General features: G+C 43.3%; 2 protein-coding genes across 2 annotated transcripts in view; both read left to right on the forward strand.

Annotated features, from left to right (window-relative positions):
* LOC115465426 (zinc finger protein 2-like) overlaps nt 1–13,606 on the forward strand; it is a 31,385-nt gene extending 17,779 nt beyond the window's left edge. The window contains exons 5-6 of the mRNA XM_030195879.1: nt 8,720–8,827; nt 13,049–13,606. Coding sequence (XP_030051739.1) covers nt 8,720–8,827; nt 13,049–13,593 — 653 coding nt within the window. The 3' untranslated portion in view covers nt 13,594–13,606. The remainder of the gene's footprint in view (nt 1–8,719; nt 8,828–13,048) is intronic.
* A 67-nt stretch (nt 13,607–13,673) lies between these two features.
* Nucleotides 13,674–14,546, forward strand: LOC115464197 (gastrula zinc finger protein XlCGF7.1-like). The gene has a single exon (XM_030194588.1). The coding sequence runs from the start codon at nt 13,674–13,676 to the stop codon at nt 14,544–14,546; it is 873 nt and encodes a 290-aa protein (XP_030050448.1).
* Nucleotides 14,547–16,045: the final 1,499 nt, after the last annotated feature.

Here is a 16,045-nt window from a genome sequence, read left to right on the forward strand (position 1 = left end):
GTATTGTGTGTAATTCTGTTTGCCATACCTCGAAAAAGATATAGCGGAATTAGGAAAGGTTCAGAGAAGGGCAACCAAAATGATTAAGGGGATGGAATTCCTCTCATATGAGGAAAGGCTAAAGAGGTTGGGGTTCTTCAGCTTGGAAAAGAGACGGCTGAGGAGAGATATGTCAGTGGTCTACAAAATTCTGAGTGGAGTAGAATGGGTAAATACGAATTGTTTGTGTACTCTTTCAAAAAGTACAAGGACTAGGAGACACTCTTGGAAGTTACGTGGAGGCGTATTTTCAAACCAGTTAGATTTATAAAGTTACATAGAGGGGCATTTTCGAAAGAAACGTCATAAATTGGGATTTGGATGTCTTTGTAAAATGTCCAAATCCAGAGGCAGGAAAAAGCGTATTTTTGAAAAAAGATGGACGTCCATCTTTCGTTTCAAAAATACCATGAATGTCCTTAGATTTGGACATCTTTGAGTTTTGGTGATTTTCGAAACCAAAGACGTCCAAGTCAAAAACATCCAAATGCAAGCCATTTGGACATGGGAGGAGCCAGCATTTCTAGTGCACTGGTCCCCCTAAAATGCCAGGACAGCAACCGGCCACCCTAGGGGGCACTGCAGTGGACTTCATAAAATGCTCCCAGGTACACAGCTCCCTTACCTTGTGTGCTGAGTCCCCCCAAAACCCACTACCCCCAACTGTACACCACTACCATTACCCTTACGGGTGAAGGGGGGCACCTATATGTGAGTACAGAGGGTTTCTGGTGGGTTTTGGAGGGCTTGCTGTTTCGTTCACAAATGTAACAGGTGAGAGGGGGGTATGGCCTGGGTCCTCCTGTCTGAAGTGCACTGCACCCACTAAAACTGCTCCAGGGACCTGCATGTGCTGTGATGGACTTGAGTATGACATCTGAGGCTGGCACGTTATATTTTTAATGATGTTTTTTGAGGGTGGGAGGGGGTTAGTGACCACTGGGGGAGTAACGGGAGGTCATCCCCGATTACCTCCAGTGGTCATCTCGTCATTTTGGGCCCTTTTTTGTGCCTTATTCGTAATAAAAACACGTCCGGGTGAAAACGTCCAAGTTGTAGTCATAGACATCTTTGCTTTTTTTTTTTATTTATGGGTGAAAGACTTCCAAGTCTTAGGAATGCCCAAGTCCCGCCTTCACCACGCCTCCGATACACCCCCTTGAAATTTGGACGTTCTTGCGACGGACTTCAGTTAAAGACGTCCAACATCGGGTTTTGATTAAACCAATTTGGACGTCTCTGAGAGATGGACGTCCAAGAACCAATTTATGTCGGAAGATGGACGTCCATCTCTTTCGAAAATGAGCCTGATAGTAACCTATGGAACTTTGTAAGTCTAAGTACTTTGAAAATGAGCCCCATAGTAAAAGAAATAGGAGAAAATATTTTTTCACTCAATGTATAGTTAAGCCCTGGAATTCATTGCCAGAACAAATGGTAAAAAAGCACTTAATATAGCCGAGTTTTAAACAGGTTTGGACAGGTTCCTGGAGGAAAAGTCCACAAACCATTATTAAGGTAGACCTAGGAAAAGCCACTGCTTGTCCTTGGGATTAAGTAGCATGGAATCTTGCCACTCTTTGGGACTCTGCCAGGTATTTGTGAACTGGATTAGCCTCTCTTGGAAGCAGAATAATACTGGTCTAGATGGACCATTATTGGTCTGAACTGGTGAGACTATTCTTATAATGGGCTTTACATTTGAACAGAATGATCTTATTGTTTTAGTGTATTTCTTGATTGCTAGGTGGTTAGACTGCTTTAACGGTTGGTACATGGGAGTTCCAAAAAGAACCAACTGAAGTACCTCCAGGTGGTTCAAAATACGGCCACAAAATTGCTGACAGGGAAAACATTATGTGATCATATTTCACCAGTTTTATTTACACTGGCTATCGGTTAATTGTTGGATTAAGTTGAAAGCTCTATGCTTAGACCCCCTTTACTAAGGCATGCTAAACGTTAGAGACGCCAATGCATTCCTATGGGTGTCTCTAACGTTTAGCATGTGCCTAATTTTAGCGTGCGCTAAAAACATGAGTGCACCTTAGTAAATGCCCCCCTTAGTTTTTGGGGCTCTGCCATTGTATCGCTCCAAGGTGCGACCGCACCTTGAATACTGTCACCACATCTCAAAAAAGATATAGTGGAATTAGAAAAGGTACAGAGAAGGGCAACAAAAATGGTAAAGGGGATGGGATGACTTCCCTATAAGGAAAGGCTGGAATGGCTTGGGCTGTTCAGCTTGGAGATATGATAGAAGTCTATAAAATAATGAGTGGAGGACGTCACTGTCCTCGATGGAAGGGACGTCACTGTCCTCGATGGAAGCCTGATTTTGTGGCTCCCGAGTAATCCAGCTAAAATAGCGTACTATAGCAGTAAATACGACGCATTTTGACTCATTCCCGCTGATCGAACCTCGTTTGAAAGGTTGGAAGGTAGAATGGCACAAAAGTTAAAGAACTCAGAGGCGAAAAGCGCGATGCGCAGTAGCCAGCGTACATCTAAAACGCCCTCGCGCCATGTCTCACCACACCTCGAAGAGGCCTCAGATTTTGAGTCGGAAAGATCGGAAGAAGACACAGGCAGTGTGAGGAACTCACATTCTGCTCGTTTGCTTATGGATTTGAAAAAAGATTTAGCGCATATGAAAGCGGACATAGTAGAGCGCATTGATAATTTACGAGGTGAACTTAAAGAAGTAGGTACCCGTATAGAAGATCTAGAAGTGCGGATGGATGAGCACGTGGAAGTAGTACAACAAATGCACCTACGTGAGGAAGGAACTACAACGCAGATATCTGACCTACAATATAAGATAGATGACATTGAAAATCGCAGTAGACGTAAAAATCTGCGATTTCGTGGGGTGCCAGAAGGAGGGAGCCAGGAAGAGGTCTTGAAAATAGTGCAAGAGGTTTGTGGACAGCTTCTAGCGGCACAGCCAGATACGCCTTTACCAGAGGTCGAGAGGGCCCATAGAGCGCTGGGTAATTCGCAAAATAACAGACCAAGAGACATTATTGTTCGGTTTTGGAAATTCACTGAAAAAGAGCAATTACTTGCTTTGGCACGCCAGAAGAAAGAACTGATGTATAATGAGACTTTGATAACAGTATATCAAGACCTGTCAGCAAATACATTGCAATGGCGTAGAGAGATGAAACCAATACTGGACACTTTGAATAAACATAATATCAAATATCGATGGGCCTTCCCATTTGCCCTCTGCTTTGTTATAGCAGGCAAATCATATCGAGCACGCACTGTAGCAGATGCGAAACAACTTCTTCAAGTAGCAGGCCTAATGGAACTGGAAGCGGAAGAGACAACAGCGGCCAGCAAGGCGCGGGATAAAGTTCATCAATGGAAACAAGTCTTCAATAAAGCAAAGAAGCTGCGTAAGACGACAACACGATCTGTGACTTGAACTGGGACAACACTAAGATTTTGTTATTCATGATAAGAGAGCACCCAGAGAAGTGAAAAGAAAGGTGCACTTGTATTGAACTGAAGAGTCGTATTTCAGGGATGAAGGGAGGTTAGGGAATCGGGCGGTGTGAGAGGCTGTTGACCTTGTTGGGAGCTTCATGTGGGTGAGTGTGGGAAGAGTTTTTTCTGTTTTCTACACTTCACACATGGAATACATTGTTGGGGCTGGGGTTGGGGAGGGTGGGTGGGAGGGGTTCTTAATCTTCTTCTATGTCTGTAAATGGGAAAGATTCTACTATAGGTGCTGGTATATGCAGTCTCTAATTAAGGAAGTTAGATGCTACCAGATCTAAAAGTAATAACCTGGAATGTTAAGGGTTTAAACTCTCCGAGAAAAAGACAGTTGATATATCAAGAATTAGCCAGATTGCATCCACAGGTGGTAATGTTACAAGAAACACATTTGAAACGAGCACATGAACATTTGTTTCACCCTACCTCATATTCAAAAATCTATTTTGCCTCTGATATTACCAATAGTAAGAAGCGAGGAGTGGCTTTACTTTTTCATGACAGTATACCAATACAAGTTCAGCAAATTAAGAGAGACCCAGCAGGGCGGTACCTTCTTATTAGGGGAATGCTGGAAGCTAAGGAATATACTTGGGGATCTATATATGGGCCGAATGCAAACCAAACCTCCTTTTTAAAAACGTTAAAGAGGAATATTAGACCTATGGTAGGAGGCCAACTCATATTGGGAGGTGATTTTAATGTTACCATGGACCCGAACTTAGATCGATCGGGACCTGTCTCCCGAACGGATAGAACACTGGCGGGTCAGATGGCTGCATGGGTGGAAGAAATGGGTCTCTTTGATACATGGAGGGATGGGCATCCATTGGATAGGGATTACTCATTCTACTCTTCAGTACATGCCTCATATTCCCGTATAGATTTTCTTTTTCTAGATAAATTACTGGGGGGACAAGTGAAAGATACACAGATTGGAAATATTACTATTTCAGATCATGCACCCTGTGAGGTATTATTGTCCCTCTCTGGGATAGCTGATGGACATAAAAGGTGGACCTTTAACAACACTATGCTAAAAGATGAACACATCTGTGCAGATTATGTGAAGATGCTTAAAGAATATTTACATTTTAATCTGGATTCAGGCCCTTCCATTGCTATTGTCTGGGACGCTTTGAAAGCGGTATCCCGTGGCCACTTTATGAAAGTGGCGGGTCGCCTTAAGAGGCAACGGGAATCGCTAAAGAGATACTGGAGGGGTAAGATTGAAGAATTTGAGATTATTCATAAGCAAACAGGTTCACCTAGGATATATAGATCTCTTCAGGAAGCGAGGCTCCAATTAGATGAGCTGCTTTTTAGAGACCTTGAGTTTATTAATGAGAAGCTCCGTCTCCATGCGTACAATGGAAGAAATAAAATTAACCGTCAACTGGCCCTACGTTTACGTAAACTTAGGATGGACAGGAACATATTCCGAGTTAAAGATAAAAGGGGCACAACTCTTTCCACATCTCAGGCTATTGGAGAGCGATTTAGGGAATTTTATGCTGAATTATATACTAAAGATTCCTCTATACAAAATACTGCTATCCAAGCATATCTAGAGGAATTAAATCTTCCAGTCCTGCTCCCGGAGCACTGGAGCACATTGGAAGCTCCGATAGAGGTTAAGGAGGTCCTTAAAGCTATCAAGACACTGCAGACAGGCAAATCTCCGGGGGTGGATGGATATACTGGAGAATATTACAAGACATTTGCCCCATATCTTGCACCTATATTGACAGAGGTTTTGAATTTTGTTAGGGAAGGAGGGAATTTGCCTCCAACCATGAAGGATGCTTGGATAGCAGTTATTCCCAAACCCAATAAGGAGATAACTGAATGTGCTTCGTACCGCCCGATTTCTATACTAAATGTTGATGTACGAATCCTGGCCAAAGTAATGGCCACTAGGTTGGTGGGTATTTTACCGACCCTAATACACTCTGATCAGGTAGGCTTTATAATGGGCAGACAAGCCTCTGATAATATTAGAAGGACGATGGACGTCATGTACTTGGCGCAGCAGCAAAAGTCCCCATGCTGTTTGCTAAGTATAGACGCTGAGAAGGCCTTTGACCGGGTGCATTGGTCCTTTCTGCACTCGGTCTTACAAAAGTTTGGGTTTGGACCTATGTTTAGAGGGTTGGTGCAAGAATTATACACTGCACCTAGGGCCTGTGTTAAGATTAATGGTAACTCTTCCCCTTTTTTTGAGTTATCTCGAGGAACTCGTCAGGGTTGCCCACTCTCCCCCTTATTATTTGCTCTAGTACTGGAACCTTTAGCTCATAATATCAGATCCAACCCGGGTGTCCAAGGGCTGAAGGCGGGGAGATGGGAGTCAAAAATTGCCCTTTTTGCAGATGACATTTTGTTGACCTTAATCTCACCCTTAACATCTCTACCAGCAGTATTTACGGAGATTGAGGCATATAGTCAAGTATCAGGATTTAAAATTAATTATACAAAGACTGAAGCCATGGCAGTGGGGATGGAGGAGAGAGACTATCAGACCTGCTGTCAGACATATCCGTTGACTTGGGTCAAGCAGGGATTACGGTATTTGGGGGTGATACTTACCAGTAAATTGAATGACATGAGTACAGCCAACTATTTGCCCTTAATTAAGGAAATTAGGAGAGATCTAGATAGATGGGATCCCTTGCATCTCTCGTGGTTTGGGAGAGTGGCAACTGTGAAGATGAATATTCTCCCACGTCTGCTATATCTATTTCAGTCTATACCGCTTCCAATTAATAATCGTATGCTTCATTTGCTCCAAACCAGAATAGAACACTTTATATGGCAGGGTCATAGGGCTCGTCTCCCTAGGTCCCGTTTATATGCAGCTAGGAAAAGTAAGGGTGGACTGGGGGTACCACATTTGGGGCTATATCACAGAGCTGCCCAAGCGAAAGCTGCAATAGAATGGTTCCATGAATCAGAACATAAGCTTTGGATTCAGATAGAGCAGTATATGATACAGAGCCCACTAAGGTTGGGACAATTACTTTGGCTGGCACCTAGATATCGATATTTACCTCAACCCTTAAATCCAATCATTCAATACACCTTTTCTTGTTGGGACAAATTAGAGAGAATGAAAGGATTCTATGAATCACGACTAACACCTATAGCTTACAATGCAGCATTCCCTCCTGGATGCACACTGTCTCCTTTTATTAAATGGCGGAAAACTAGATTGATTTGGTGGGGGCAGTTAATGAAAGATGAGCGCTTCATTACATTTGGGGAGTTGGCTAGTGAATATGACTTACCTCAGCAAGACCAATATGCATATAATCAGATTATTCATTTCCTTCAGACAGCAGGTTTGAAGCGTAAGTTATGTGGGGAAGTTACTTTTTTAGAGCAACTATGTGTGGAAACTGAAAAATCCAAGGGTTTGATCTCTAAGTTATACAGCCATTTGAGGGACTCCCTAGGGGTTAGTTGTAGACACCGGGATAAGTGGGAAAGCGAATTGGGAGTGACATATACCCCTGAAATGTGGCAACAGATGGAGCGGGCCTCAGTTCACAGCTCTCGAGCAGTCAATATCCAAGAAAATTGTACAAAAGTAATATATCGCTGGTATCTCACCCCGGCAAGGCTACATCATATGTACCCTGGGGCATCGAAATTATGCTGGAGAGGCTGTGGACAGATTGGCACAATGGGACACATTTGGTGGTCCTGTAGAAAAGTACAAGCATTTTGGAAATCGGTACGAGGCAGGTTGAATAGATGGGTGGAGGGTAACATACCATGGGACCCTGCAGTGTTTTTATTTAATAGACCAATCATGGGGCTCACTAGCCAGGGGAGCCAGCTGGCAAAACACTGCATCAATGCAGCTAGATTGCTGATAGCACGGATGTGGAAACAGAATGGATGTCCCTCAATACGGCGATGGTACAATTTGGTGTGGTATATAAGTAATATGGAAAAACTAATGGCTAAGGAGCGTAAAACCCTAGCAAAATGGGAACAGATTTGGGCACCAGTAAACACATCGTTATCATAGATATGGATCTTGGAGTCATCTCTTGGGATGAGACATGGAGAAGTGAAGGGAGGGGGGGGGAGTTCTTTGGGGTTACTGGGGGGTTATAAAAGGTTTAAATGTGACAAGAAATGTTTTTGCTTTTTATGGAAATTACACTAGGAGTCTTTATGTATTATGGAAATTAATGTGAGAGGAACCTGTATGATAAGTGACTGTACAGTTTTGAATTGTACTTTGTGGTTTCACCCAATAAAGCTTCTTGTTAAAAATTAAAAAAAAAAAAAATAATGAGTGGAGTGGAACGGGTAGACGTGAATCGCTTGTTTACTCTTTCCAAAAATACTAGGACTAGGGGGCACACAATGAAGCTACGAAGTAGTAAATTTACAGTGAATCGGAAAAAATATTTCTTCACTCAATGTGTAATTAAACTCTGGAATTTGTTGCCAGAGAATTTGGTAAAAGTCTGCAAGTTTAAAAGCTATTAAAGATGTGTACATTCAGGTATAGTAGCTATTTTTCTGTCCGTAGAGGGATCACAATTTAAGTTTGTACCTGAAGCAGTGAGAGGTTTAGGGCCCCTTTTACCAAGCTGCGGCAAAAGGGGGCTGGTGCTGGCTTCGGCGTGTGTTTTACACGTGCGCCGAGGCCTCCTGTTACCGCAGCTGGTAAAAGGGAAGTCTTGCTTTTGCCAAGTATTGTTTTTCTTAAGTAAATATTGAAAATTAGTAAAAAAAGGCCCGTTTCTGACACAAATTAAACGGGCGCTAGCAAGGTTTTCCTCGGCTCCCCTGCAGCCACCCATGTCCAGCGACCCTCCTCTCTCCCCTGCCCCCCTCCAGCCACCCATGTCCAGTAACCCCCTCCAGCCACCCATGTCCAGCGACCCTCCTCTCTCCCCTGCTCCCCCTGCAGCCACCCATGTCCAGCGACCCTCCTCTGGACATGGATCAGCTGTGAGGCATGTTCCCCCCCCCCCCCCCCAGGGTTCTGAAGTTGACATCATAATGGCTACAGTGATGTCAGCCTGATCTATGGAGCCTAGCAGACCAACTCGGAATGAGCCATGGTCCCAGGCAAGTCAGAACGTTGGAGGTGAGAATTATTATATAGGACTGTTTAAAGGCTGAAAAGATTTTTCCCTTTTTCTAACAGGCAGTCAAAGTTGCAAACCTGATGCAATGGTACAGATCCCAAAGATAGAAGAGCCTCATGTCAGGATCCAGCTGGAAGGAGGAGAGAAGGATACTGATATGGAGAGTGGTGAGGAAAAATTTCCTGTACCTTAAAATCCTTGCTGTGTGCCATAGATGATTCCCCCTTTTAGAGTACTGCATGCAATTCTGGAGACCACACCTATGGAAAGATATAAACAGGATGGAGTTGGTCCAGAGGGCGGCTACAAAATTAGTATGCGGTCTCTGTCGTAAAACATATAGGGACAGGCTTAGGAATCTCAACATATATACACTGGAAGAGAGGCGGGAGAGAGGGGATATGATAGAGACGTTTAAATACCTCAGTGGCATTAATGTACAGGAGGTGAGCCTTTTTCAAATGAAGGAAAAATCTAGAATGAGGTGGCATAGGATGAAGTTAAGAGGTAATGGAGCTTAGGAGGAATCTAAGAAAATACTCTTTCACCGAAAGGCTGGTGGATACATGGAATGGCCTCCTGGTGGAGGTCATGGAGACAAGGACTGTGTCAGAATTTAAGAAAGCGTGGGACAGGCACATGGGATCGCCTTAGGAAAAGAAGAGTTAGTGATTTCTGAGGATGGGCAGACTGGATGGGCCATTTGACCCTTATCTGCTGTCATATTCTATGTTTCTAATGCATTTTCACATGGATATGGCAGTATACCCACAAGTATGCACAATGAAAGGAATGCATTCTGGGGGTTGAGATTTGGGCCGCGTGAGGGCAAAATCACAATTTATCCTGTTACTTTTTAAAATACTTAGGGGTAACCCCGCACAGTTTTGTGGAAGTGGATGATTCTTTTTCGAGTGTGAGGCAGGTCACTTACACACCAGCACTCAAAATCCTTATCAGTCCTTTCTTTAAAAACATCCTTATGAAACTCTTCAATTCAAAATACTCAATTTCTTACTCTTCTTATATGATTTTCAAAAGTATGAACATCTTAGAGCGGGTGAGGGATTCATTACTGCCTCCCTCAGTTGGAACTTGGATTAAACTAGACTTCTAGTTCCGTAAATTTGGATTGCTGGCTAGGAAGTGTATTCTACAATACTGGACAGTTGAAGCGGTACCCAAGTACTGGCATTGGCGTAATCTTGTACACCAGTTGATGATGTGGGAGGCGAGGGAAGCTAAGAGATCAGTTTGTCGCAAAAATACCTTTTTGAAAATCTGGGGTGCATACATAGATACCTAGTCCCCTAGAGGGAGGAGTTTGGTACTCAACATGCTGTAAATCATGACAAAAAAGGAAGGAACCCATTCAGTGTCAACAACAATGGTGGGGGGGGGGGGGGGGGTTAGGTGTGGGAAGGAGTAAAGGGGGGGGGGTTCAGAGAGGATGGATAAGGAAGGTTGTGGTGGGAGGTCAAGTAGAGGGGAGGGGAGGGGTTAAAATACAAATAACTGAGAACAATAAAGACAGTTTGATCTGTGCTGGTATAACAAGTTTTCTTTTATTGATGACTAGGAAAAAAAGGCCCGTTTCTGACACAAATGAAACGGGCGCTAGCAAGGTTTTCCTCGGGGTGTGTGTGTTTTACAGAGTGTGTGTGAGAGTGAGTGTGTGATAGAGAGAGAGTGAATGTGTGAGTGTGTGTGACAGAGAGAGTGAGACTGGGTGCGAGAGTGTGTGTGTGAGAATGAGAGTGTGTGCCAGGGGCCCCCCTCTCTCCCTCTCTCCCAGTTCCAGGGAGGCCCCGCCTCCCTCCCTCCCAGTTGCAGGGTTGGCCCTCTCCCCCTCCGTCCCAGTTGCAGGGTCACCCCACCCAGTTGCAGGGTCCGCCCGCCCCCCCTCCCAGTTCCATGGTCGTTGCCCCCCTCTCCCCCTCCCTCCCAGTTCCACAGTCGTTGCCCCCCCTCTCTCCCCCTCTTCCAGACCCTCTCTCCCCCCCTTCCAGCCACCCTGCAATGTTTAATAAAATGCACCTGCAATGTTGTGAAGCTGACTTCGTGGCTTCACTGAAGTAAAGGGTTCATAAGGTTCGTCAGATTCGTCAGTCTGTCACCATCTCTCTCAGCTCCGCCCTCGCGCCTCTGACAGGTCTGGCGCCCTCGACGTCATCACGTTTTGACGCGAGGGCGGGGCCAAGAGAGATGGTGACAGAGTGATGAATCTCACGAACCTTACGAACCCTTCACTTCAGTGAAGCCACGGAGTCAGCTTCAGAACGTTACAGGTGCGTTTTATTATAGTAGAGATTTTGATCTCTGTAACATGGAATCTATATGTACAATGAAGCATTTAACCTTTGTATTGTTGATGTCAATAAAAAGTTAAAACATAAACTAGACTTCTACCCAACATAGTGCTACATTTCACTGTCATAGTTGCATCAGGAAAACAACTTGGCACTCTTCTATACACTGGCAGGACATTCCGTACATAGAAAAGTGCCAAAGTTATATGAGTGATAAGTTGTTTCCGTAACGCAACTGTGATAGTGAAACATAGCGCCATGTTGGGCAGAAGTCTAGTTTAATCCAAGTTCCGACTGAGGGAGGCAGTAATGAATTCCTCACCCGCTCTAAGATAAGTTCATACTTCTGAAAATCATATAAGAAGAGTAAGATATTGAGTATTTTGAATTGAAGAGTTTCATATGGATGTTTTTAAAGAAAGGACCGATGAAGATTTTGAGTGCTGGTGTGCAAGTGTCCTGCCTCACACTCGAAAAAGAATCATCTACGTTCTGATGGTCCACAAAACTGTGTTGGGTTACCTCTAAAATATTTCTAGGACCACAGGCAGCCAAGGTCCTACGTGTTTAAATGTGAGTCACACCCTCAGCAGCACTGTATAATATAGATGTGTAACTTGTTAGTGTGTAAATGCACATGGGTGGGTCTCACATTTACACGCACAAGTTTCAGAATACTCTATGAGCTAAGATGCCATATTTAGGTGCAGACGTTTATGCCTGCTGTTGACAAGCAGGGCTGCGGAGAGAAGAAGCCGGGTCTGGAGAAACAGTCTTAGGGTGCCTCCTGCTGCTGCCGCCGCTGCCACAACAATATCAGTCAAAGTGCAAAGCAGAGGCATAGACAGCAGCCCATTTTTTTTGGGGGGGGGAGGACTGGGGGACACCCATTCCTTTTTGCTCTCTCTCCTACTCCCCCCCCCCCCCCCCATTAAAAATTTTATCTTTGCTGGCGGGGATGCCGAAGCCCCACCAGCCAAAGAGCTCCACGACCTGAACCTCCCCTAGTATGAGGAAATTGGCTGCATGCTTTCTAACCACTGATGCCGGCACTCCTTGGACATACTCAGTTCATGCCCACGAATTGAGCGTGTGCGGAGTACCGGTGTTGGCTGCTAGAAAGCATGCTGCCAACTTCCTCACCCCAGGGGAGGTTCGGGCTGCAGGGCTCTTTGGCTGACAGAGCTTGGGCATCCCTGCCAGCCATTCAGGTTACTGCAGTTGGGGGGGCCCCAAGCTCAAAGTGTAGGGGCCCTGCCCCCCATGCCACTGGGTCAGCTGGACCCCCCTTGGAGGCCAGGCTCAGGGAATCTTGTCCCCACCCCTCTCCTCTTGGCAGGCCTATTGACATGGTATAAGTGGGTATGCCTAAATGTGAGAGGGATGTATGTAACTTACAATTTTTCAATTTACATATGTAAGTGGGAGCTCAGCATCTGTATCACATGTGCTTTGCCTATGTGAATATGTCCTTGCAAGTACCCACTAGAATACAGCATAGGCAGAATGTTGTTCTTTACACAAGTATGTGCACATATAAATTGATTCTAAACATTTACATGCACACTGGGCATGTAACTGTGAGCACCTGATTTATAGAATTGCTCTTTATGTGTGTCTATAAAATAGGCTACAGATAGGCACTTACTTCACCTTCACAGCTAGGTGACTTTTACAAAACTACCCTCAAAGTGAGCATATATTAATATTGGCTTTCAGTTTATTTCTAAGTCATTAGGATTCAGTTAGTTTAAGCTGACAAGTCTGAGCTTTTGGGACCCAGATCCTAGGCTTCCAGCATAATGTTGCAGAGTTTTTGTTTAGTGGTGTAATCAGAGTTAAGAGACTCATTGCACAGACTAGAGGTGAGGGTGAGATGCACAGAACCAGCAGCATGAAATCAGATATGGTCTGTTTTTCCTCTGCTTATGTGCCATTTCCCACCTGACCCTGTTTATAAGCAACACCTCTTTCTGTTATGTCTCATTTGGAAATTAGCCAAGCAGATCTCTTTTTAAATAATCATATAGAGACAATTAAGGTAAAATTAAGGATCATTCTCTCATTTTTATCCACCAGATGATAGATTAAGGAATAATGGTAAAAGAATGACAATGTGCGATGGGCAGCAACGAGAGGAATGGAAACACAAGGATCCCTCCAGAGACAACCCATTTACTTCAGCTTATTGTGAGGGAGATATCAAGAGCATAACACCAACCAAGGTGAAAGAAATAGCTCATAAAAGAGAAAGATCAAACCCACAAGAGAGAAATTCCAACTGCTGCCCAAGTTTTCTACAGACAGAAGGAATCAAAGAAGGTGAGAGACATTTTCAAAGTGCTGGAACTCGGGAAAACTTCACAGACTCACAGTTTGTTGAGCACCCCATACCCAGGCTTAGGACTGAGGTTCATGACTGTCAAGATATTCACAAAACAAATCCACTTGGAGACACTGTACTTCGTGAAAAACAATTTAAAAGTTCTGAATGTGCTAAATGTTTCAATCAGACATGCAGCCTGCACCCGCATAAAATGACTCACTTGGGAGAGAACGGTTTAAATGTTCTGAATGTGATAAATGTTTCAAAAGGAAAGACAACCTTCAACTTCATCAAATGAATCACACAGGAGACAAGCCATTTAAATGTTCTGAATGTGATAAATGTTACAGAAGGAAAGTTGACCTGCAACTGCATGAAATGAACCACACAGGAAACAAACCATTTAAATGTTCTGAATGTGAGAAATGTTACAAAAGAAGAGCTGACCTGAAATTACATCAAATGAATCACACAGGAGACAAACCATTTAAATGTTCTAAATGTGATAAAACTTTCTGTCGGAAAGCCCATCTGCAACGGCATGAAATGAGTCATATGGGAGAGAAACCATTTAAATGCTCTGAATGTGATAAAAGTTTCATTTGGAAAGCTCATCTACAATTACATGAAATGAATCACAGAGGAGAGAAACCATTTAAATGTTCTGAATGTGATAAAAGTTTCAGTCAGAAAAGCAACCTGAAACTGCACACAATGGGTCATATGGGAGATAAACCATTTAAATGTTCTGAATGCGATAGAAGTTTCATTCAAAAAAGTGATCTGCAAAAACACCAAATGATTCACACAGGGCATAAGCCATTTAAATGTCCTGAATGTGGTAAATGTTTCAGACAGAAAGGTAGCCTTCATTTGCATAAAATGAATCATACAGGAGAAAAACCATATAAATGTTCAGAATGTGATAAATTCTTTGGTCAGAAAAGTGACCTGCAAAAACATAAAATGATTCATATGGGACACAAACCATTTAAATGTTCTGAATGCAGTAAAAGTTTCAATCGGAAAGCCCATCTGCAATTACATGAAATGAATCACACAGGAGAGAAACCATTTAAATGTTCTGAATGTGGTAAATGTTTCAGGTGGAAAAAGTGCTTGGACGTGCATAAAATGGTTCACACGGGAGACAAACCATTTAAATGTTCTCAATGTGAAAAATGCTTTAGGTGGAAGCAAAGCTTGCAACTACATAAATGTCACCATGTTTGTTTTGTTTGGCACTTTTAATGTACTGAGTTATTAACTCTTTGGGCTATGGTTTTAGCCTTACTCCTGAATATGGTAGTAATGCAGAGAGAGTATGTCACACTTACTGCCTGTAAATGACCTAGAGTTCCAATGCCCAATAATTAGCAGAGCTACTATGAGTAGTGAAAAGCTTCTCAGATGACACAAAGATTACTTTGGTTTGAGGAAATATGTAAAGGCAGATTTTCTTGGGGGGAAGGTTGAGCAAAACTTGAAAGCATCCCTTTTGACTGTGATGACTGTGAGATAAGGGAAGTTGAACAGAAAGATGTATATTAATATCTAGAAATTGAGGAAGGAGTGACAATCTTAAATCACTCAGGAAAAAAAAGAGTAAAGAATACTATGAGACTAAAATTGATATTGAAAAGTGCATTAACATCATGAAATAAGCTACTAATCAGCTGGCAATTCTTGCACTCCCATACGCCTTTGGAATTGTAGACTGGCCTCTTAAAGACCTTGAAAAAATTGGATGTACAAATGAGAAAACTACTTCATTCCCGTGAGGTGATTTGTAAGTATCAGTATATGCCAAGACTTACATTCCCCGGGTCCAAAGAGGATTGGGTCTCATAGAAATAGATTATTTATTTTATTTTTTGTTACATTTGTACCCCGCGCTTTCCCACTCATGGCAGGCTCAATGCGGCTTACATGGGGCAATGGAGGGTTAAGTGACTTGCCAGAGTCACAAGGAGCTGAAGTGGGAATCGAACTCAGTTCCTCAGTTCCCCAGGACCAAAGTCCACCACCCTAACCACTAGGCCACTCCTCCACTGTTGCTACTATTTGAGATTCTACATGGAATGTTGCTATTCCAACATTCCATGTAGAAGTCGGCCCTTGCAGATCACCAATGTGACCGCGCAGGCTTCTGCTTCTGTGAGTCTGACGTCCTGCACGTACAGACTCACAGAAACAGAAGCCTGCGCAGCCTTCTACATGGAATGTTGCTAGTGGAATAGCAACATTCCATGTAGAATCTCCAATAGTATCTATTTTATTTTGTTACATTTGTACCCTGCGCTTTCCCACTCATGGCAGGCTCAATGCGGCTTACATGGGGCAATGGAGGGTTAAGTGACTTGCCCAGAGTCACAAGGAGCTGCCTGTGCCTGAAGTGGGAATCGACTCAGTTCCCCAGGACCAAAGTCCACCACCCTAACCACTAGGCCACTCCTCCATTATAACTAATGAGCTACAATTATAGGCCTTCAGATTTAGTTATAGCAGCATCTTCAAATCCAAATATGCAAAATGTGCTGAAATATGAAAGTAAACATTCAGAATCCATTCTCCATTATTAAACTTAAGCAGGTGAACGAATGAATTGAAAAGGGAAGGAAGCAACAGAATTTGTGACAGATGAGAAAAAAAAAACTATTCAAAGAATTAGATCAGCAAATGAGGAAAACAAGCAGCAAATGTATAGGTACAGTGAGAAATACAAAGCTTTACTCCAGGAACCATTTGTT

Source organism: Microcaecilia unicolor, chromosome 3 (genome assembly GCF_901765095.1).
Source record: "Microcaecilia unicolor chromosome 3, aMicUni1.1, whole genome shotgun sequence".
Classification (NCBI taxonomy): domain Eukaryota; kingdom Metazoa; phylum Chordata; class Amphibia; order Gymnophiona; family Siphonopidae; genus Microcaecilia; species Microcaecilia unicolor.